The sequence below is a fragment of the Ostrea edulis genome, chromosome 8 (assembly GCF_947568905.1).
Source record: "Ostrea edulis chromosome 8, xbOstEdul1.1, whole genome shotgun sequence".
Classification (NCBI taxonomy): Eukaryota; Metazoa; Mollusca; class Bivalvia; order Ostreida; family Ostreidae; genus Ostrea; species Ostrea edulis.
Genome location: NC_079171.1, coordinates 20,947,114 through 20,972,937, shown reverse-complemented (window position 1 = coordinate 20,972,937; position 25,824 = coordinate 20,947,114). Strand labels below are relative to the sequence as shown.

At 36.2% G+C, this 25,824-nt stretch overlaps 1 protein-coding gene, 1 long non-coding RNA gene and 1 pseudogene across 6 annotated transcripts in view; 1 reads left to right on the top strand and 2 right to left on the bottom strand.

Annotated features, from left to right (window-relative positions):
- Window positions 1-3,441: 3,441 nt before the first annotated feature.
- LOC125662920 (uncharacterized) lies at window positions 3,442-16,149 on the bottom strand (annotated as a pseudogene).
- The window catches only part of LOC125662318 (uncharacterized), a 28,349-nt gene continuing 17,320 nt past the window's right edge, over window positions 14,796-25,824 (top strand). Inside the window, exon 1 of one of the 5 annotated variants that reach the window (XM_056147129.1) lies at window positions 14,796-17,450. Coding sequence is in view for 1 of the 5 variants with exons in the window: in XM_056147128.1 (XP_056003103.1) it covers window positions 17,760-17,852 (93 nt within the window). In the remaining 4 variants the exon portion in view is untranslated. Of the gene's footprint in view, window positions 17,853-21,443; window positions 22,031-25,824 lie in introns of those variants that run through there. The other 4 variants (XM_056147128.1, XM_048894487.2, XM_048894486.2 and 1 more) reach the window with 4 other exon arrangements.
- LOC130049455 (uncharacterized) lies at window positions 17,023-23,030 on the bottom strand. Its single transcript, XR_008797962.1, has 2 exons — window positions 22,759-23,030; window positions 17,023-21,348 (listed from the first exon to the last, which is right to left on the bottom strand). It is a non-coding gene; the product is annotated as an uncharacterized LOC130049455 (long non-coding RNA).

The following is a 25,824-nucleotide window of genomic DNA, read 5'->3' as shown; positions in this document are numbered from 1 at the left end:
CAGGGGTTCTTGTGTTAGGGTGGGGCTCTATTGGTCATATAGTGAAAATGTAGAAATTCTTTGAAAATCTTCTTCTCTGTCTCTGGGTATTAAGTAGACAAACTAATAGCATGGTAATGATCAGCAAGGATGCCTCTTTAAAAATTGTGAAATTCATGGCCCCTAGATCAGGGGTTCTGGTGTGTTAGGGTGGGGCTCTATTGGTCATATAGTGAAAATGTAGAAATTCTTTGAAAGTCTTCTTCTCTGTCTCTGGGTATTAAGTAGACAAACTAATAGCATGGTAATGATCAGCAAGGATGCCTCTTTAAAAATTGTGAAATTCATGGCCCCTGGATCAGGGGTTCTGGTGCTAGGGTGAGGCTCTATAAGTCATATAGTGAAAATGCATTATTTCTTTGAAAATCTTCTTCTCTGTCCTTGGGTATTAAGTAGACAAACCAATAGCATGGTTATGATGAGCAAGGATGCCTCTTTCAAAATTGTGAAATTCATGGCCCCTGGGACAGGGGTTCTGGTATTAGGGTGGGGCCCTATTGATCATATAGTGAAAATGCATTTTATTTCTTTGAAAATCTTCTCCTCTGCTGCTGGGAATTAAGTAGACAAACTAATAGTATGATAATGATGATCAAGGATGCTTCTTTCAAAACTGAAATGTATGGCCCCTGGGTCAGGGTTTCTGGTGCAAAGGCGGGGCTGATTGATTATATAGTGAAAATGCAATATTTCTTTGAAAATCTTCTGTTTTTGTCCGTCGTCGTTCGTCGTACGTTAACATTTAAACATTTTCAGCTTCTTCTCTGAAACCCCTGAACCAATTTCAACCAATTTTGGCATATAGCATCTGTGGGTGGAGGGGAACAACAATTGTGAAATTCGTGGTCCCTGCCTCCCTGGGGCCTGAGGAGTGGGGCAAAAACCATCAAAATGAGTGTAATTTAAAAAAAAAAACTGGTTCCTTTCGGAGAAGATGACCATTGTAGCTAATAAAATCACAAAGTAAACTGAATAATAGGAATATCTACAACTACTCAATACTTTAAGAACCCTTTGCTTGACAGACATGAAATTATTATGTATATTGGTTTTATTTAAGGAGTAAATAACCCTTTTCTTTATGATGTCTCAGACCTAGGTTTTTTAAAAAGGATTATTGATTGAACATAAAAATGACACATGTACTTCATGACCACATAGCTATTCAATGTTTCTTCCATCCAAAAGTAAAATTCTTATATTTAAACACAAACCTAATTCAAACATTGGAAGGTTGTTACATGATACTCAGGTGACCTATAAGGCCCCTGGGCCCCTTGTTAAACAGATCTACTGTAAATGTGAACCATGCAATTCCAGGTTGTTCACACATTCTGCCACCTTCCTGATCATCGTATGTTGTATTTCCACCCCTATGGTTCTTCGTAAGTCTGGAAACAGAACTGGCAAGAAACCGCCTCCATCAGGATCTTGTCGAATGACGTAATCATTTCGCAACATGTTTTGCAGGTTTTCCCTGCCCCGGTTACAAAAAAACAACATGAGTTTAAAGAACACCTTCTGTTGAAGTGTTTTGGGACTTTCACAACTGAAAACACCACTGTCATATAAACTATCCAAGTCTTGGCTGCTAATTACTTTGTTTCACTTCACCCATGCCCTCCTTTTTTATTTTTACCATTGCAGCGAAGAAAACATCATTTACAGGCCTAAAGATAGCGTCATTGATGATGTCAATTTTTCACAGTATTTCTTGTGTTGTTAACACATTTTTATTAAAAAAAAACCAAACAAACAGAATTTCAAAATAAAAGCATTGTAATAAATCATTTCAGAGTCAACCAAATTGTGCATATAATCCTCATAAATTTGTTATGAATTGCTACTATTATGCAAATGAGCTGTTACTAAACATAGATGCTGGATTGGGAAATTTTAGGATGATTGATTGATTGAATATCGTTTAACGTCCCTCTCGAGAATATTTCACTCGTATGGACACGCCACCACTGCCGGTGAAGGGCTGCAAAATTTAGGCCTATGCTCGGCGCTTATGGCCATTGAGCAGGGAGGGATCTCTATCGTGCCACACCTGCTGTGACACGAGACCTCGGTTTTTGCGGTCTCATCCGAAGGAAAGGGTACTGCAATCCACGGGACACTATTCTGACTTTAACACATATGAAGAAAATATTAAGCAACAAAAAATTCTTGTCTTGCTACTACCCTTTTGGACGATTTTTGGTATTTTGCGTGGTTTTCTCGGGGATTTACTCTTAACAATTATTATTCAAACATTTCTATTGAAGTAAACTGATTTTTATAGAGCGGTTTGTAGTATTATGTGAAAAATGTCATTAATAATCAGTTATTTATTTGCCTTTTATGTCATTTTGAGAGATTTCTTTCAGCCTCCACCAGTACCGAACCTAAATTATGACGACCCTAGCAGAAGTATTGAGAAGGGTAGACTTCAGAAGTTTTTTTACCATGTCAATTTGAAACATGTCTTTAGGCAGAAAGAAGTTAACTTCGTAAGTCTATCCATGAAATTGCCAGGTTTTACAATTAATTCTTTAAATTCTGTCTCCCCTCCTCCAGGGAAAGACAGTGTTTTTGTACTTTATATCCGTCCGTCTATGACAAAATCTTGTGAACGCTTCTCCGTCTGTATGGCTTATCCGATAGACTTAAAGTTTTATACAATGCTTCATTGCAATTTGTAAATGTGCATACTGTCGGGACGTGAGGATCCTATTACATATGTATATTCATAAAGGTTATATCAAGGTGAATCTGTGGAGGGTGTAGAATAGCTTGTGAACACTTCTATGGTTTATCCGATTTATTTCAAATTCATTGCCATGTGCAGATGTGCATATTATCGAGGCAGGAGAATCCAATTGTTATCATTAAAGTTTGGATGGATGTAAGAGGTGTGGAGGGTGTAAAATAGCTTGTGAACATTTCTCCTCCTCGGAATTTTGTACACTTCATTATCATTGAATGATCTTCGCATCGTTCTGTTAAATATTTTTCTACACTTTACAGTGAATCAAGGGTGTTTTATAGCTTTTGTCATGTACAAGAGTATGTTTAATTTCCTACTGGTACTTCAGCATAACAGTCTTGTGTCATCATCTTCACAAGTCAAGGGTTATTGATTTGTTACCTCGCGCTAACCCTTGACATCAGTGACTATCAAAAAGTTGGGCTCGTTCTGGTTGTTTCCCCAAGAGAGTGGGAACCAATGAGAATGCATGCGGTTCTATTTATAACAACGTGAAACGAGAGATTCAAATAAAAACACGTGTATTGATACCTACAGTTTATTTCAGGACCTATGTTCTAAATAATTAGCAAATTACAAAGTAAACAGACAACAGACAAAATTTGATACAGATTTCCGACCTAATTATTTGTGATAAAAATAAAATTGTATTTGTTTGGCGATATTGTCATGGCCGTTTAATCAAAATTGCAATATAACAGATACTGACAGAGCTGTGGACAAATATGATACATGTGCATCAGATAAGATATGCTACGTGTATATAGATACATATCATGCGCCGAACATACAATATGGCAGCATATATCAGATGTAAAATACACAATTATGAAACAAAATATTATCTTTATCCGATGAGCCTGGAAAAGGCAGTACATACCGGAGACAATATTTTAATCTAAATTATACATATGTACGTCACAAATTCAAGTCAATAGTTAATGAACACTGCCAAGATATTCACTGTTCCATCAACGCCGTCCAACGACACATTCCAATTAAGTTATGTTGTAATGAGCAGACATAGCTTTCCATGGCCATGACGCTGTAAAAGAAAAACACAAGCCGAAAAAAAAGAATCTACAACTATTATGGGATTGGGAGGGAGGGGTATTTTTTGCCTGTACCCAAGTTGGATGCTGAGACAGAAAAGGAAGTAAATGACGTGCATGCTCCGAAAGTAATAAGAAGGGGGGACTACTAATAATATATGTCGTTCGTAATAAAAAGAAGGGTGTGTGTGCTGTGGAATTACTTATTAGAGTTGTCGTTGTTTTCATAACCCATAAGACTACTATATGCATGAAATAACACGGTTTATCTATATATGATAAACCGGCATTATTTCAGGACTTAAGTTCTAAATAATTAACAAATTACAGAGTAAACAGACAACAGACAAAATTTGATACAGATTTCCGACCTAATTATTTGTGATAAAAATAAAATTGTATTTGTTTGGCGATATTGTCATGGCGGTTTAATCAAAATTGCAATATAACAGATACTGACAGAGCTGTGGACAAATACGATACATGTGCATCAGATAAGATGTGGTACATGTTTATAGATACATATCATGCGCCGAACATACAATATGGCGGCATATATCAGATGTAAAATACACAATTATGAAATAAAATATTATCTTTATCCGATGAGCCTGGAAAAGACAGTACACACCGGAGACAATATTTTAATCAAAATTATGCCAAATGGATCCCAGGACTCAGTCATGGGAACCATCCGCCAATACTAAAAGGCAGCAATTTTGCATTCACTAGATATATATTTTTTTAGCTTGTATTTACCATGTACACAATGTCAGCCAAATAGATATATATATATCATAGCTTCTATGTACACCAATTGATGCCCAGATTTAATATGCACATGAATGTCATAATGTACGTGTGCCAGATATACCAAAATAATTGGCACGATGTATATAGATTTAAGATAGATAGATGACAATTTCTGAAAACTGACCATGACTCGCCAGTATATGTAAAAATTCATTCAAGGATAAGTTCGAGTAGATGTAGTGACGAATTGCACGATAGCATTTTTCCAAGAGTTGATGAGAACACTATTTCCTAGATCTGACAAGTGTACCCAATCCATTCTAAATAGCCTCTTGTAAGATACCTGAATATCAGGGTATTTAATGGAGGCACCATGAAGTTGGTTTAGAACGAAAGTTGCAATTGCACTATTAATTCTCTTTTTTGCTTTTTCACCTTCAAAATTTGACAATGACTTTCTCCAATTGCCGCGAGGTAAAATATGGGACCATACAATTAGTGTATTTTGGCAGATTTTTACCTAATTGTGCTAACGTAAGTTTCATGAATTTTTGGATGCCTTTAAGGGTATTTTGAGGATCGCCTATGTTATTACCTCCACAATGTAGAATCAAAATAAATGGAGGGCTATGAGATTTCGACATTCTTGCAACAACTGAAGACAAATTCTCCCAAACCATCCCCCTTTTACCATTCCATATGATAGCAAACTGCTTCAAACCAAGGTCTAACTGATTGGTGTTTTCTGCATATTGCTGTGCCCAGTGAACAATTGATGAACCAATGATCCACACAGAGTCTGAAAATGTTTAAGTGAAATTGAAATTTATGGTCTAATATAGGATTTAAAGGCAGACGAATTCCACCTACCCATTTGTTTAATCTGTAGTTCTGAAACACCCTTGAGGTACAAATAAGTTGCCCCACCAATACGAAACGAATGAGATTTGTAGGAATTGCTAGGTATATCTAGAAATTTCAATGATTTATGTAGCATACATGAAATTTGATATTGAGTTAAGGGCTTAGCATTGTAATGTGCAAACAACTGCTTCCCTTGAATGCTTCGACGGAGATCAGTAAATTGTTGTAACATTTCAAACAACACCAAAGAATCTAGATTTTTCACTATTCTAACGGAATTACCCTTCCCAAACTGGTCAGTTTTGGAACACTGAATTAAAACACAGATTTGGTCTTCAAATATTTCAATATGATTTCTTTCCAATGACACTACTTCACTCACCCTCAATAAAGCGAAAATGCAAGAAGGAATGCTGACTGAAATAATTGGGATTCATACGAAGAGTAAGTCAACACAGGAATGATTTTGATTATTTGTGTAAGCAAAGATAATGTAATGGGTTGCCTATAATCCACAACTTCCCGAGTTCTCTTAAAACCAACCATCAACTTTCGAACCAAAAAGCATTCAGTTGGATTTTCCCAACCATGTAACTTAAACCACTCATATAACATTTTGCTGTTGAATGTGCCAGACCTGATTCCTTCATAAAAGCTATAAAATTTACAACATGAACTAAAGGGGGTGGCCACAAATCATCAAGAGAAGCATGTATCCTAAAATTGATGAATGCCTTAATACCTTGTTTATAAACTTTACTTGAATTTTCAGATATGCTCGCTTCTAATAGCTGATCTATAGTAGCTGAATGATTTCCCAAAATTGAGTAGGAATTGGGGAAGGAAACTTCTCTGCTGATGGAGCCAACTGTCGAAATCTTGCCCGCTGAAAACGAGAAATAGCATCTGCTATATCGTTGTATTTTCCTGCCACATGAGTTGATCTGACCTGAATATTAAAACGAAGTGTATGCAAGACTAAAGCTCGAAGCAAAACCATAACGTTTTTACTTTTTGACGATTTTTTGTTGATGACGTGAACTAATGCTAGGTTGACAATATGCAGCAGTAATTTCTTTGATTTGAGTTGTTCTGCCCAAATATGGATCCCTAAGACTAATTCCAAAAATGTTATCTCTTTGATCATGTGATCAGACCAATGTGAAGGCCAGGCCAATGAACACCATTCATTTCCGAAAATAACTCCACATCCCTTAGAACCAGAACTATCTGTATAAAATTCAAGTGTGTCATCATCCTGCCAAGACAAAGATGGAAAAGTTGTCAACCCATTAAAATTTGACAAAAATGCTATCCACATTTCTAAATCCTTTCTAATCTCATTTGAAATCCTAATGAAGTGAAAAGGTTTTTCCCTCCTGCTAGTGCACCATAAATACGCCCACAAAATGTTCTCCCTGAAGGTAGAGCCTTGACTACAAATGCTAGTGAACCAGCTAATGACTGTAATTCTTTAAGAGTAACTTTTTTGCAACGCATGACCAGGGAAATTTTTTCCAACAATTCACTAACTTTTTCATCAGGAATGAATATTGTTCTTGATATCGTGTCAATGCCTAAACCCAGAAAACAAAGACGTGTACACGGACCTTGAGGGTTTTTTTTCCGGTGCTAGTGGGATTCCTAAAAATTCAGCCAACTCAACCAATTGTGACATCAACAAACTACATTCTTGGGTGTTTGGTTTTCCTATCAACAAAAAAATCATCCAAATAGTGAGTTATTCCTCTTGAATTAGATCTTTGCTGCAATCCCAATGAATGAATGATGAGAACATTTCGAATAATGAACACGAAATTGAACAACCCATTGGCAAACATTTGTCAATATAATATGAATTCAAAAACTTGAAACCTAACAAACAAAAATCTTCTGGACAAACTGGCAATAACCTGAATGCACTAGATATATCCATTTTAGCCATTAATGCACCCACTCCAAACTCCTGAGTTAATGATACAGCTTCATCAAATGTAGCATATGACGCCGAACAATATTGTTCATCAATATGATCATTAATACTATCACCAATTGGTTATAACAAATTAGAAATCAATCGCCACCCACCTTGTTTTTTAGGGAGAATACCGATAGGATTACATCTCAAATTTGAAATGGGGGGATACGGGAAGGGGCCTAAAACTTTACCTAGGTCAACTTCTTTGGATATTTTTTGCTGGAGTTCGAAAGCATGTTCTTGAGCTGAAATCATGTTCTTTTACTTCTACGTTTTTTCTTAAACCTGAATACTGTAAGGAAAAACCATTCTTGAAACCAATAGATAGAGTTGTTGCAATGTGCTTCAAAGGATAATTTTTAAGTAATAAATCCAAGTTTTGAGTTTTGATAGGAGAATATCCAATGTCCCATAACTTGTACCACAAACTACCTGGTATTTTGTTGTCCATCATTTTGCTGTTGCTGGTTCCTGAAAAACATTGGTACCATAGTTATTTGGATTTGAACGAGCCTGGGGATTCCGGGGAGTTTGAGAAGACTGACTAAATTTATGACAGTTGATTGATGGGTGGGGTGCATTACATTTAATGCACTGATGGAGATATTTACAATATTGTTTCTGACAAGAACCCTCAGAATTGAAATTATAACATTTTAGATTAAACTTATGGTTGGTTGGAGTGATTTGCTGGGTTTTGTTAAAGTGTGCTGACTGCATGTAAAACATCCAAATCTCAGCATCAATTGATCCCCAACTTAGGGAGGCGTCAACAGATTTCTTTAAACGAAATTGCACATCGTAGTCCAACCAACCTAAATTATTGCTGGACGCCCCCTTTTAATTGTAGAGATGTATCTTATAAGAGGAATGGTTTGTAATGGGTGTTTTTATACCCCCCGCAACAAGTTGGGGGGGGGGGTATACTGGAATCGTGTTGTCCGTCCGTCCGTCCGTCTGTAAACGCAATGGTTTCCGGGCTCTAAAGCATTATCCTTTCCACCTACCGTCACCATATCATACATATGGACTACCCATGGGATGAAGATGTTCCCTATCGATTTTGGGGTCAAAAGGTCAAAGGTCACGCGCACTGGACATCGAAGTAGCAATATGGTTCAGTTTGTCATGCCATTTGTTTTTTACACTCAGAAAAGAGGTAGTTTATACCTATTACCAACACCCTTTGGGAGATTGGGGTAAGCGGGGGTATTCTTAGTGAGCATTGCTCACAGTACCTCTTGTTTGTAGGTAAATTGATGCATAGATGAAAAATGCATCCAGCCATTGAGAAAAATTTGCTAACTTTCTTTCCTTATTCTTAGGTTTGAGTAGGAAAACACCCACTTCAAAAACAATTTGGTTTTGATTCTCTGAACAGGGGTCTTGAAGGAATAATTTACTTAAATGCACATATTCATTGTTCCAAATTTTCTCTCTGAGATTCAGGGAGACATGAGCTCCTAATGGAGAAGCCACACTGTTAAATGGACTAGGGGTACATATATCGAAATTAGCATCCGTACCTTGATTGATTGATGCCCCTGATGATGATGCCACATCCGCGACGGGCACGATATTAACAACAGGACTCGCATTCACTGGTACAGAGGGAATGTTAATACCGAGCGACTGTTGAAGAGATCCCCCATCTAATTGTGTTGTCCGCACCGACGATGAGGAAGTGGTAGATGGGGGTTGAGTAACCCTTGTAGATTGTCCCGCTGTGGACGCTTGTCCGATATCATGGCTTGTCCCCCCCCCCCCCCGAGCCAATACACTTTTTGAAGACACACGGGACGCCGGTTGTGTAGCGTATGGGCTTCTGAATTTCGATGCCCGTTGAGATTTTGCCCTCAGCATCTTTTCTGTTGAATTTGATAACTTATTTCTTTTAAAGAACGTCGATGTTGCACGATTGTATTTTTCGATATTTTTTGCCTGTACCCAAGTTGGATGCTGAGACAGAAAAGGAAGTAAATGACGCGCATGCTCCGAAAGTAATAAGAAGGGGGACTACTAATAATATCTGTCGTTCGTAATGAAAAGAAGGGGAAGTGTGATATGGAATTACTTATAAGAATGGTCGTTGTTTTCATAACCCATAAGACTACTACATGCATGAAATAACACGGTTTATCTATATATGATAAGCCGGCACTATTTCAATCGTTTAAGCAATATTGTCTTAAGCCAAAAGGTTTCCAAACTTGATATATTATCAATAAACGTAATTAGTGGTGTAAATATTACAATTGCGCATGTTTATCAATACAGCAGTTTGAGATCTCGTCATTTGCATCCATGTACACCATAACAAGATGCAGTGATTTCATTGGATTGCATAATGGTCTAATGAGCCCAACTGATGTCAAGGTTTTGTGCGAGGTAACCAATCAATAGCCCTTGACTTGTGAAGATCTGTCATATACAATAATATCGATCGCATCGATGTTGAATCTTTTTTCCGTATTTTTCCTCATTGCACAATGTGCATTTCTGCCATTTTCTTCTCTTCCCTTGGTCAAATTGAAACGATCGGATGATAATATGGATTCCCTCCCCTGGACACAGAAGACTGTCCCAAGATGATACTGGGTGTTCCCATTGCTTAGCCATCTTACCTGACAGAAATTGTTTTCTATTATATCCGAGTGAAAGCGAGAGGGGTACATTCCAGATACTTGAACATTCCTAAGGTGCTGTTTTGTAATTTCTTTGAAGGTTAGAAGTATGTCTGCAATATAAACATTTGTAACTTGGCTTTACATTGCTTTTCTTTGACCATAATCCTTCCTAGATCTAAACCAGTTTCGAAAAGGAAGTTGATGAAAATATCCATTGTTCAAATATGCTTATGATTAGATCTTTGTTCCTAAAAACTGATATAAGTAAACTGGTTTGCTGAAGTAATTATACTGCCTATTTAATTCTTGTCCTTTTGTTAAGGATCTCAGATAATCTTTCATTAAATGCAGCATATCCTCTTTGAGGACTTCTTCCGCCAAGTGATCCGCATTTTGTCAGCTGAGTGTGTGTGCATATGAGATATGCTCAACTTTTAATGAACTTCTCTAATTTATGTGGTTATCCGAATTGGCTGCAGTAATCACCTGGCTCAATGTTATAATGGTTGAACCTTTCGGAAGTTGTTTGATGGAGGAATTATTCGAAACCACTACATAGAATTGCTTTTCGTAGCTTTTTATGCAGCGTGTGAAATATTGAGAGTGTGTAAATTTTTGTGTTGGATTGTGTGTCCAGAGGTCCGTGTTTGCCCAATTATCCATTTTATATTGCTTATGGGAGTTATGAGATTGATCACTGATCGTTATCTTCACCTTTCATTGACAACATTCAAACTGCAGAAATTGTTGTCTCTTGCATCTTTGAAATGCAGTTTAATAAACTCCCCGTCCTGTGCTTCCCCATTTTGATGGATGTATGTTACCTTGAATCCCCCAACTACTCAATTCAGATATATCATATATGATGAATATATTTCGCTTACTGAGATTCCATTTTTGGGGTAATGAGCGACTGGAAATCGAAAACTGGTGAAACCACGAAGGAGGCTTGGCAAGTATATGTGGCTAATTCATTTCCATGGACTTCGACGTTGTTAATCTTATGTCATTGCCTTCCTCCCCCGTGTCTATCTAACCAGTGTGTTGTGTTTGTTTTCCTCTACAATTCATCATTAAGTTTTGCTGTATTCGTGACTCATGAATACGTCTGCATTCATTCCAGTTCCCTGTCTAACACCATTTTTGTACATCAAGATGCCACAGTTTTTCAAATCGTCACAAGACTGGACTCATTGGCCACAAGTCCCGACACTCTTTCATTGTGTCTTGGTACCACCTTCTTTGTCTCTTATCAGAAACATTGAACGCTTCACACTGTGCCGTAAGTAATGTTTACATTACAGGTGGTGCAGTTGGAGGAATGTTTGTAATATTAATTTAAAAACTTTGCCACTCATAAAACCTTGGTGGTGTTTTTCTTAGTGGAACTGTCCCTTAAATTTCTCTGACAAGTTGCCTAAGTGGTAAGAGTACACAACCACCCAAAGACACCAATACAGGATCTAGATCTTATTCTATCTTCTGATGTAGTTTTCTTTGACTTTGATACATCTTCTAAGCATACGGATTGAGGTGTTGCTAACTTCTTTTTACGAGTCGTTACACTGATGTACCCAATATAAAGCTTTCTTTAAAATAATTCACAGATGATACATGACCGTCATTTTTTTTTTTCACTCTCAAAGCATTGACAAGTATCTGGGATTCAGCGTTGTTGGCGTCTTTCAATGTGACCTCAGTGTATACATGTACTGTACATGGTCTGCTTAATCATTATGTACTCTGTGACTTCGGAAGACTTTTAAATATAAAAACAAGCTTGGGAGTAACTATTCAACACTAGGGGCATTTATACAACCCTGGACATTGCCAATAAATTCCATTCTATAGCTGTCTAAGTTGTCTTTGACACACATTTTCCCATCTTCATGAAAGGTGAAGATAACGAACAGTGATCCATCTCATAACTCTTACAAGCATTACAAAGGAGATAGTTGGGCAAACACGGACCCCCTGGATACACCAGAGGTAGGACCTGGTGCCTAAGAGGAGTAAGCATCCCCTGTCGACCGATCACACTCGTCGTGGGCCTATATCTTGATTGTGTAAACGGAGTTATCCGTAGTTAAAACCTAACAATCTATATGAAACGCATCAGACAGCATTTGACCAAATGATATGTTGCAATCAAAAACTAGATCGTTATAACGCCCATAGAATTTGCGAAATGCTGACTTTAAACGAGAATGTTGGAACCCTTGCATCATCTACGTCTAAATTTAGTACAATCCTTCATACATGTATATCAATAACATGGATATTATCGAGAATAATTGCTCTGATACGTGTGTAATATGTGCAATTATATCATATCAAGGAAATTATGCACATCTTTGCTAACAGTAAATGTAACATGTAGAATTTTTTTTCATTTACAGGAGAAGAGAAAATATACAAAAATGAGGATGTTAAGAGCCAATATAAATACAATTGTCTACGGGGATTTCTTTCAAAAATGATGGATGATTATTGGTATGTGAAAGTTAAGTTAAAAATATTAGGTGAAGTAAGCATCAGACTATTCTCATTCTCTAAATTTGATCCTTTGGAATGTGAAAATTCTCCTTCAACTTTCATTTGCCATCACCATACACAAGTGTTCGAGAATGACATTAAACCGTACGGAAATTGAATGAAAGGGCATGTTCGAATACGAGCAACTCGTTGTACATGTAGCTGTAAGCAGGTAAGTAAGCCTCCCCCCCCCAAAAAAAAAGGATTGAGGGTGTTGATTTTTTCACGAAGACTTATCTTGAACCCTCCCTCCTCCATAATAAACTTATCCTGGGAAGGACTGATCAATGTTCACGTGAGTGACTTCTCATGCTGCAATCAACCTGAATTTCCTAATATAACTGGACAGGACCAAATGTTGGTGTCGAAAAAAGATATGGCAACAGCAGTGATTCATTTTTGAAAACTGTTCAAATAGCCCCGTTTAAAAACACAATGGGTCCAAATAAAAAAGCAAAGAATTCTGTTAATCGATTGTTTATTTGATGAAAAATACATCTAGTTATGACTAGAATTTATGAGACTCATCAACTGAGATATAGCTGTTCATAGATAAAACATAAACTTTTCTATGTCTTGCTTTTGCCAATCAATAAGAGTCTTTTTTACATACCTTTCTTTCCAAGGGGCGCTCTCTTACTCTTACTAACTTTGACTGTGTACCAATAGTTTACCCGTTTCTCAATTTTGTGTTGTGCCGATAGTTCTCTTTCATACCCAGCTATATGTAACCTAGCCAAGACTAACAAATCTGGAAACTGTTCTTTGTGATAAATACATGTAAGATACCATAATTTCCACAGCGAATCTCTGGGAAATTGCTCATCAAGAACAACGTTCTTCTTTGTCGTCAAACACTTCAAGCTCCTTTGGATCTAAAAAGTTGATTGGGTATTAAAGTCAATACACTGAAGGAGGAAGGGCCGAGTGGTTAGAGCATCGGGCTCAAAATCACACGGCCTCTCACCTCTGTCGGCGCGAGTTCAAATCCCGCTCGCGCCGGTAAGTGAGAAAGTTTCCCAGTTTACTTTCGGAAGGTCGGTGGTCTCTTCCCAGGTACATTGTATCTGGGTTCTAGAACTCTTCCACCATTAAAAACTGGGCGCCACTAGATAACTGAAAAATTGTTAAGTGTGGCGGAAAACATACAAAAAAAACTGAAGGAGGAAAGATCTTTGGAGGGAGAGGAATCTACAAAACATATGAATAATGACAGGATTTAGTTTTTGTTAATTGCAGCGATTATCATAATAATGTTCATGATGATGACAATGAGTTAGTAATAGAATGGTTAGAAGCATATACTAAACCCCAAGGAAACTGAAATGGAACACCATCTACATATATCACCCAATTTAAAAGTTCATAACATATTGCACATTCTCCAACATAATGTTCAACAGACAGACATCCAACTGAATGAAAATGAGACATTAGACTGGCTGATGACTGATCAGAATTGTTCTGAACAATTCAGAAGTGCTTTGTGTGATAGGCTTTAAAAATCAAATTGTGACACTATTCAATCAGTAGAGATTGTGACACTATTCAATCAGTAGAGATTGTGACACTATTCAATCAGTAGAGATTGTGACACTATTCAATCAGTAGAGATTGTGACACTATTCAATCAGTAGAGATTGTGACACTATTCAATCAGTAGAGATTGTGACACTATTCATTCAGTAGAGATTGTGAGCAATAAAATTGTTTATAAAGAGTCTCAGGACATCACCACATTTGACACATATAGAGACCTTGTCCACAAACAGTTGTTTCGCAGTCTAAGGAACCTAAGATGTGCACTACACTGTCACCTTTAAGCTTGCCACTTTCATATGGAAACAAATAACCCAAGAGCATGCAAAGTCAATAAAAGATGATGGAATCCTAAAATTTCCAAGTACAATTCTCGGAATCTGTGCAGGAAAAGGCCAGGTTGGGTATCTATATGGCTGGTGCCTGTCCTCTTTACGACACCGGGGAATATGGAGAATTATTACAAATGCATATGATGTCAAGAAAAACACGCTGGTGAACGCATTAACAGCGGAGAAGGATCTATTTGACTATGCTGTGCTGTTTTGGAGAAAGGTATTCTAGAACGTTTTGCATTTGTAGAAACACTTAATGAAACATACTGGTACAGCACTAACGCACATCACAGATGATGCATTCAACTTTCCCCCTTTGTTTTTAGAGCATTGATTAGAGAAAATGCAGACTGAGAGAAACATTGTTATTCTAGACATTCCTAATATGAGAACGGATGCTTTCAGAATATTTATTGCTCAATGGAAAATATTTCCCAGACATTTGAGTGAACTGTTTTCAAGCATAAACAGCAAAGCACATCAAAATATTCTGTTGGGGGATGTTAATTCACACTACCTCACGACAAGTGTAGCTCAACTAAGGAAATATTTCCGATAGCAACGAAAAACATGAAGCTACAAGAAAACAAATAAAAATGCACACAGTGCTACAAAAGAAAGGATTGCTCAGTTTCAAATCACTTGCGGATGACAACACTGCTGATAAAAGGCATCACAGAAAAGACTATAGACTCAGCTTCTTTCGGATAAAACCCTTTTTACAAAAACAGAACTAACAGACTTTGTGAGTACTATCAATTTAATCCTGTTCAATCAAAGCACGGATTGGTGAGTAAGTTGGTTGACTGCTTAAGTATCAACACAGGGATCAGAGACAAATGTAGTAGACCAAAAAGGAAATGTCAGGATGTAAGAAGAGAAGTTCTAGTCTCAGGAACACAAAAGGAATTTAAAATGAACATGACAGCAACAAAAAGACCAAAACGGATAAAGTGACCCTGCTGTGCTTGTGGTAAAGTCATTTAGAATTATGTTGAAAGTTGAAGAGAAAATTTGTTTGGTTACCTATTTATTACTGACAGTGTACATGTAAGTGATTTTCCACATTGAGTCGACAGACCTAAATCGTTAAAACAGGTAATGACAGTTCCATCGTCAAACGCTCGGCATAAGGTGTGAATGTCACGGGTCCTCGGAGATGACCTTAAAAACGGATGTCCCGGGTCACAGTAGGTGTGGCACGCTAAAGAACCCTCCCTGTTCAATGGTCGTAAGCGCCGAGTATATGCCTAAATTTGAAGCCCTTCACCGGTCTTGGTGACGTCTCCATATAAGTGAAAAATTCTCAAGCGAGACGTTAAGCAAAATACAATCAATCAATCAATCAATCAATCAATCCACACGGAGAGCCAGACAAAACAAACCTAAAAACTGACTGACCATAGTTTTTGTCTGAGCACTAACCCAAAGTGTATTTTTGTTAAACTTGATCTGATCAAACAAACATTAACAAACTGCTTTGTGACATTTTAATAAAAATAGCTAGATAATATATATCACAGATGGAAACTAAAGACAGACGTTTACACAATCAATGAGTCCGTTTTCTTTTCACTTAAACCACATGAGCTGTTTACTCATTTAAACAAATATTTCTAAATTAAAAAATATCTTACCTGGCTTCTGACCCAATATTACAATTGAAAAACAACATGGTTTCTTTTTGTATGGCCTTGGATGATAAACTGAAAGTGCTACCTGTCAGACATGTGTAATCATTAATTGTAATTGTAAGAAACTGTAATGGATTATTTCAATCCAAGTGATACTTTTAACTAATGCTCAGGTGAACAATAAGGCCCATAGGCCTTTTGTCTTTTTATAGATTTTAATGTGCGCATTTATCATTCTTTTGAGTTCGATATGTTCCAGTTACCCCCACCCCACCTCTTTTGAATTGTCTAATTCCAAAATACATAGTAGTTAACCATTTTTTGAGTGAAAGTAGTTATTTTGTACTTTTTGTCTTTGTGATTAGGCTGATATAAAGAATATTACCTACCTCAGAAAAAAATTCCCGTAACCGTCATTTGTCCCACCCCAGTGGCAGATTTAAGGGGGCGCAGTCGGCGCCCCCCCCCCCCTTAAAATTTGAGGTAAATCATGGTATCTTGTTTAGAAAAAGTTACTAAACAATGTAAGAAGCAATAATTTCTTTCACTCCCGGATAAATGACAAAATCTATTGATTTCTTGAATTACTTTATTGGGAGAACTTAATTTTTTTTTCAAAAACCCTTAAAATTTGCGTCATTTTATTAATTTCACCATATAAAAAATGATAGAAAATAGTATAGAAGACCAAATAGGAGATATATTTCAAGCCCTATAAAATCTGTAAAATCGAGGAGTTTCCGGGGGCTTCGCCCCCTGGGCCCCCACCAGGGTTTCGCCCCCAGACCCCCTGCCTCATAAAGTGGTGCCCTCCGTAACCGCAATTCCTGGATCCACCCCACCCCCAAAACAACGACAACAATAAACAAAAACAGAGTTTTTCATTCCACGTATAAACACTCCCGAGAGTTTCCGAAAACCGGAATTTAGCGTCCTTGCTGGAGTCGTAGACAGGTTGGATTATTTTCGTCTATAAAAGTTATTAAATCAAATTTGAAAGAATTGGACTACGTTGGACTTCTTTAGGAGATGTTTAACGCCTTTTAGATAGGGAAATTCGATCTGTTCTTGGAACTAAGGTGAATTTTTAATCGGTGACTATTTTTAGGTCATACTAAATTTAAATGAAAATGGATAAGATGTCCCTGTGAATGAATGATAAATATCGCACCCATTGTTTGTCGAATCAAAGACACATGTAATATGTATTTGAAAATATCTACGTTTGCAAATTAAACAAGCCTTTCGTGTTTTTTTAATTTCTAACAAAAAATGTCGGTGTCGCGTGATCCTATGATGTAATATTTATTAATAGTTCTAACATCACCATCGATAAGCTGGGGTAAGCAGTTGACTTTTTGTAACATGTAATAAACCATTCTCTGTTGAGTATTGTCTAAAAAGAAAACAACGAACAGACCATGAAAAAATAGCAATGTCAATATGTTGAGTTGTATATAATCGAGCCGAGAAAGGATAAAAATAATAAGACTTGTAATGAGGTCACATGATATAGATTTAGGAGGAATATGCACGTCACTGGTTCGACCGTAGAAATGTCATTTCATCTAGAAATGATAGTACGTCTTAGAAACGCGATCGTAACGATTGAATTTTATATTGATATACACGTAACGGTAACATAACGAAGATGAATATTTGCTCTTTGTTTTCAAATGGATTGGAAATCCCCTTATCTAAATTTAGAAACAATAACAAAGTCAAAAATACAAAGCTTCGTCAGGTAATGTTTGTCGTTTTCAGGTTAACAAAAAAATATTTCTTGCATTTTTTTTGTGATGAATTATCAAAATTATAAATAATTTATTGCTTTTAATATATAAATCGAATAATTTTCTTATAAGTACATATATCTATATATATGAATTTATAGAATTTGCCAGTAAACTCCGAAACGCTTGCTCGAGAGTTACTGCTTGAACCTTTAATATTTTTTTCATATTAGAGGTGAAGTTCGTAAGCTATAATAGAATCTTTCTTGGTTAGTAAATTTCGTGAAATAAATTTAAAAACATACTTTCCTTTTCGATAAACTACCCTGGGGTAGCAGTAAAATGAGAGTAAAGTGGTGGAAATGCTTTCGCGAATCTACGGATGTAAGCCAATTTCTAAATTTAAATGACAAGATACCGGTAATAAATGTTCGATATGAAGTAAATTCAGCATGCCGGATTACGATTGCATTTGTAAAATCCGTTGTTTATCGATACTTGATTTTGATCTTACAGACGATAATTGCTGAATAAATAAAATATGACTGTTCGTTTCTTCAGTCCTTGATTTTAGTCATGAATCAATCTTAGGGAAATTTTGAAAACGAAGTGCTCAGAATTAGGTAACATTATGTTTAGAAATCAGGCTATTGTTTACAATATAGCAGTTTTCCTGTTTGTCATTCATATAGTGCAATATGTTTTCGATTATTGTGTTGGAAGAGAAGAAACTACGTGTATTCATAATTTTGCCCTTAAGTTGTCGCTTTGGACGGAGAGGGATAATTTTTGTTACATAAGGAACATTTAATTTGGGAGCTCCAAGTGACTTCGTAATAGTCAAGTTTTATCACCTGTTGTATATGATATCAATAGATACAACATAACTATTGCACACATTTATTAAAAGATTGTTATCAAATTCCAACCAGATACTTGGCCTCATGTACATGTACAAGTCATGTATATACACCCCCACCCCCCACCCCCTTGGCTTGCTGTGAAATGCTGCCTCTGCAGGTCTGGGCCTCCAAATTGGATTTCCATAGGGATGCTGTGTCACGTAGCACTTTAAAAAACATTATGCACTTTGAATAATTTTTAATGCGTTTTTTGGGGACCAAGTCAGTGCACTTTGAAAAAAAATCAAAAGGCGTTAATATCGACCAAATTACCGGTAACGCACTTTGCAAAAAACAAATTTTGCACGGCTCAGCCGATTTTCTTGAAGCTTTCAAAAATGATAGATAATGATTTGAACTGTTAATATTTGATAATGACGTCACTCTGAATCTGAAATTTAGACGTTTTGTGGAATTGGGTAATTATAAGGGTTGGCTCTGCGAAAACCCTGCAATGATTAGACCATCCATCCCTCCATCTGATTTCATTTGTCTTGAACAATATTCCTATTTCCTTGAGCAAGTCTTATCAAAGCTTTACCCATAGATTGTCCATGGGTAGAGAGTGTACAGTAACCTTGACCCACTTTCCTAGATTAAAGGCCACTGTAAATAAACCTTTATGTATACATGTAAGATCTTTGGAGCATGTCTGCTCTACCCTCGGCCCAGTAGGGTTCAAACCTCATCCATACATGTAGAGTGCCCAAGGGTGGAGTGTGTGTATTGGCCATGAACCAATTTTCTAGATGAAGGCCTAGGGTCAAAGGCGAACTAACTTCTCTGTGTAAAATCCTTGTTTGGAGCATATTTTCTCCCCTTGGCTTTACCAGACTCAAACTTCACCCATAAACCTTTGCTGAATACAGAATGGTCTTCTCCGAAAACAGTATTTTAAAACTACCTTGTATGTATTTTGTTAAAACCGGGATCCTTTGAGATGATCACCATTTCAACGAGTCCAATTTTATTAGGTTACTCTTCAGACCAATTGCTATCATCAGTCCCCATCCGGCGTCGGCCGTTCGTCGTCCGATGTTTGTAACGACGGACGCCGAATCATTGGATGAGGACGGATCGTCCGATCTTTGGACTGCCGCGGTGGTCTAAAGGTAGGGCGCTCGCCTTGCATGTGGAAGGTCGGGGTTCAAATCCGGATAGACTTCACTTTCCAGGTACGGCCGCCATTTTGATTTCACATCCGCACGTGAGGTGGTGCGGAGTCAATACTTATCAACTATCATGGTCGTCGCCATTTTGTTTTGTATTGAAGGGATAAGCAAAGTTTGATCGAGAAAAAAAGCCTAGTTGCGCTTTAGCGTACGGGACTTGAGGCGACAGCCTCCAATAATCACTGAAATAAAATTCTTAAGAAAAACTTAATTAGTCGTCAAATAAATCCACACTGGCATTTAGTTGGTCTTCATTGTTGCTGTTACTAGCCAGAGTGGCCAATGGTTGTCTTTTTTGCAGACGTAAATTCGTTTGATGAGGTTAAAGAAAGATATAAATTTATAGTCGACTTCTTTTTTTCCGGATACAGTATTCAATAAGGTAACTATCGCAGTGCTGCATTTGTGTCCCGGTTTTTGGTAGACGTTTTTTTAACTGCATATTCCATATATTAGATTCAATAAGGTGTGTACAGCCTCCGATCTCTTTATTTCTAAAGAACTAAGACCATGTTTAGCTATATCGGCCCTGTGGTGTGTTAAAAAATAAAGTAGAATGAATTGAAATAAAATTGTTATCATTTGATAATATAATCTTTATACCATCGCGACGTGCCAAGATTTCCCCGCCAAAACATCAGCTTGTGGAATTCTATACAAGACAAAACCGGTATCGGTCTGGTTTTCTGCAGAAATCTCCACTTTTTTCAAATTTAGTCATATAATTAATATAAAACACGACCTTCGATCCAGAAACTGACTGTAGCCTATCAAAATCTATCAATACAAATAAATTTTGCACGAACGATTTTTTGGATCGAAAGGTGTGCTGTTGATGAATATAAACTTTGAATTAAATCGAGAGCAATCCGGAATTATTTATTTTTGTGAGAGTTGTGGGTATTTTATTAATTATGTTGCTTTGAAAAATTAAAACAATGTACTTATGTGGAGTCTTCATCATTTCCATGCAGAATACACCCCTATGTGGCGTTTTTATCACAAGTTTGTGCAGGAATTCTAAAAGCTATAGAATTTTAATGCGAAAACAAAGAATCTGCTGTCCGACAAATCGGACCTTCAATGTTATAGAATTTTTTTATTTAGACGACACCAACAGAATTACTAATCAAAATGAAAAGAATTTATAGAACATGCATTGATATAACTAAAACTTTGACTGTTAAATGTTCAAATCCCTCTGATTTTAAACTTGAACAGTTAGACAAGATTACGGTTCCGGGTTCTACCAATTTTTTGATAATAGGAATCAAAGTATCTTCAACTACCTCAAAGAAACACTTTTTGGATTTCCTTTCTATACTGTCCAACACCATCTATTCTCTTACCACGGTGGTACTTTCTTTTTCCAAACTTATTCTCGTCTAACTCCACGTGTTTTTCCGGTCCACCACTCCCCTCACTGTCTTGTTCTAAAACAAAAGAAAAACCTCTCTCGCGAAGTTTTCCCAGTCAACAATAGTGTGGTCACTGAAGTGAATTTCAACACATACGTGTAGCTTATTCTATCTGTCATTTCAATTTTCAAAGTAGTGCGCTTCTGTGGTGTCCAATAAATTGGATATAACAGATAATATAATTTATCAATGTAAGCTTCAGCACCATAAATTAATGAACTTTAACACGTTTCACCATTGATTTAAGCTAATAATAACTATCACAATGCTTAGTGTGGCTGTGTATGATACGTGTAGTACATAATTAGGTATTTCTGTAGAGAATAATTTATACATCTTTTGTTTTTACTTTCTTTAATTATATGTATGTATACTAATAGGAGTAGTATAGGACTAGTATATACATTGTATCTCTCTCTCTCTCTCTCTCTCTCTCTCTCTCTCTCTCTCTCTCTCTCTCTCTCTCTCGTGTATACTCAATACCTTATTACACTAGGACCTACGAAATGATTTGATTTTAATCAAAATATCAAATTTGATATGATGATTATCTCATAATGACGAGATTACGACATATTTTCTCGTTTAATAATGACATATTGGAATGTGGATTTATATAATCGAATGGGCTTCCGTAGTGTCCCGTGATCGCGTGATGAAATATTTATTAATAGAACATCGCTATTGAAAGGTTGAGGTAAGCTATTTGTAATCAATCACTTTCTGTTGAGTAGAGTCTATAGAAATAGCAGGCCATGTATAAATACCAAATGATAACGTGTTAGGTGTATAAAATGTTTCAAAATGCCACGAGTCGATGAATGATAAAGATATTTATAGGCATGTACATGTATATTTACAATGAATCACACGTTATATATTTATATATAGATTGGATAGGGATATGCACGGTACTGGGTCGGAATCTACCGTAAAAAATGTTATTTAATCTAGAAATCTTAGAGACGATATCATGACGATTGGATTATATTTATAATTGTAACATGAGCTGATGAGAAAACATGTGTATTCTCTTCGTTGTTCGTAGATTGGAAATCCCCTTTTCTAAATTTAGAAACAATAACAAAACCAGTCAAAACGCAAAATAAATGTTGGTAAATGTTCCTCTTTATCAGGTTAACAAAAAAAAAAAAAAACCCAAAAAATGGATTTTTATATTTCCTTTTTTGTGATGAATTGTCAGAGTTAAAGTCATTTATGGTTTTTGTATAAATCGAATAATTTGTTTCAATAAAATAAGAAAATAAATGCGATCTTCACACATCGTGACTATTATACATACCTGCGTGACAAGTGCTTAATAACAATCAGAGATTATACACAAGAATACACAAGAGTCAAAATTAAGACAGAAATGAAATGAATCATGTTGTAATGTTGAGAGATACTAGAATCTGTACGTACCTCAGTCCAATTGTATTCCGTACTGATTTGATAAATACTCTATCTTCCTTGTCAAAAGTTCCTTATCTACCCAGAGTTTAACTGTGAATCACAAAATCACTTGACTACAAAAGTCTAAAAATAGTGATATGGTAATACTGCCGAGAGCGACTTTCGAAATGCTAATTAATTCCTCCTAGAATGAAAGCTGGGATTTCGTCATACACGTACCTAGATATACAACCAATAATGATCAGTAAAAACCAGATACACAACCAATAATGACCAGTAAAAACCAGATACACAACCAATAATGACCAGTAAAAACCAGATACACAACCAATAATGACCAGTAAAAACCAGATACACAACCAATAATGATCAGAAACGATGATAAACGAAACAGGAAATGTTATTTATATGATGATAAAGCAATACTCTAAATATATTTATCTCATATATTGTATTGATAAGTCAGTGCCAATATAAATGTTATTTATAAAACAATAAACAGTGCGACATTTAACTCTGGACACGAAAAATTATTAAGTTTCGCCAACTCTATAAATTAGGATACAAATAAACCTTTAAAAAATTATGAGATTTTATATTCATAAGACATGCACCAAAATTTACACTTGTAACTATTGTAGTTTTTAAGATATTTCACATGAAATTTTAGAAAATCCCATTGGAGTTTGGTGGGATTTTCACTCCCATCAGTGCTCCCATTAAAGATCCCGTGGGAGAAAAAATCTTATAGGATTTTTAGGTCACCTGAGTAAACTCAGGTGACCTATTGTAATTGGTTTTCGTCCGTCGTGCGTTAACATTTGAACATTTTTAACTTCTTGATAACTATAATTCCAATTCTTTTCAAATCTGGTATGAAACATATTTGGAATAAAGGGAACATAAATTGTAAATTTCAGAACTCCTTCACCCCTGGGGACTTAGGGGCGGGGTAAACATTGTCCAATTTTCAAAAATCTTCTCTAGAAATGCACACGTGTAAGAAAAACTAAATGCATAGTGATGTAGAGCAGGAGGGCCTGTACCAAAATTGTAAATTTCATGATCTCCAGGGTAGGGGTTCTGGCCCCAGGGCGGGGCCAAACTTGTTATATAGTGTTTATGTATAAAACACTTAAATAACATCTTCTTTAGGCCACTCCAATTTGTAAAATAGTTCTTCGGATTTTCAAACAAAAAAAGTGAGGCGAGAGGGCGAAATTATTTTACAAATATTTTTAATTTTGGAGATAAAAATTATGAGGCAAGCGAATACAAGAAATATAAATATTTTTAATTGAATTAAGTGTGATTTTAAAAAGCGGGTGCCTAAAAATAAAGATCTAAAATCATCAGATATCATTTGTTTACCACATAAACTTAATATTTTTCAACTTTGTTGATATAGTTTACAATAAATAAGAAGTATTTCAAGTTTCAAAGACTTATTTTCTTCATACTTAATACATGTACTTTGCAACATTAACTGATAAGGTCTTTTTGAAGAATTTTATTTAAGTTTCATTTCTACAAGCTTTCGATTCAGAGATATGCATATTGCTTGGGACACATCCAGTTTTGACATTCATTGCAAATGCAATATCCATTGCATCTCTTTGAGCATTTTCTTGAATTTTGTGAATTTGTCGTTAACTGTCTGTCCGGTTTTAAATAGTCATCGATCAGTACCCCTTGCTTGTTGTAAGAGGCGAATAAATGGGGCGGTCCTTCAGATAGGACTGCAAAAACTGAGATCCTTGTCACAGCAGGTGTAGCACGATAAAGATCCCTCAGTGCCATAAGCGCTAAGCATAGGCCTAAATTTAGCAGCCCTTCACCGGCAATAGTAACGTCTTCATGTGAGTGAAATATTCTCAAGAGAGACTTCAGTCAATATATAGGCTAATCAAACAATCAATCATACGCTATCAATGTTCTCTAAATAGTGGCATCGAATAGTGCTTCAAAAGTTTCATCGGCTTCCAGTTCGATTCCAGCATAAGGAACAACTTCCAATCCAGTGTTATGAAGTATCGTACATATTAAGATAGACATAATGAATAACTTAACCGTATTACCCTGTTAGGAAATTTCTCGAGAGCCCGCGCTTCTGTCATTTGTCAGCATATACATCAAGGTTATTTGTGCGCTTGTTGTAAAAACTAAAAAAAATATTTACGGATATTTTTGAACACGCGGGCGGATATTATTTTTTGATAATATTATAATTTGGATTTGTTACAAATAGAAGCGGCGAATCCGACGAACTAGATTACAAATTGGCATGGCCTTAGTGCTATTTATTCTAAATTGAAACTAAATGGATAGAGCCGGTACTCCTTTACCAAAATTGTAAATTTGGTGATCCCCAGAGTAAGAGTTCAAACCCAGGGTAGGGCCAAACTTAGTATATAGTATTTATGTGCAAATTTGCTGATACTGTATAAAATCTAAATGCATACTTGCAGATGTTTTAATGTTAATACACCTATTATCTAAAGCCTTTCATCAGTGTATGCACTTTTGAGGGCAGTGAAGTTTTAAGAACACATCTTGTTTTATACTGCTGCCGAACATTAGAATTTAGCTTAGGTATTCATAACAGGATTTTTTTCTTCTAGATTGCATAGGCCATAGAAGTAGTGATACTTTTTCACTAGTATTCAGGTGACTGATAAGGCCTGTTGGCCTCTTGTTTTTCTCCCATAGGATTTTAACTCCCATTTTAAAACTTAATATGGGATGCAATGTCCCATAGGAGAAAATGTGCCACAATGAACACGAAATGGCAGTAAATATCCTATTTGGTCACGAATGCGAAAAAACATCCCAAATAAAACGCAGGGTAGGGGTACAGTAATAAAACAAAATATTGTATCTTAAAGAGTGTTGTTTGTCATATGCATGATTCTTGAAAATGTACTTAAGCATTACAAGCTACGGAATGGCGTTAACGTTATATGTAGCATTATAGATGAATGTGCTTGTATCGAAGTTATTTACAAAACAATACGATAAATCAATCCCAAAGTTCAAGTAAATATTAGATATATAAAACAACAGATCTATACCAAT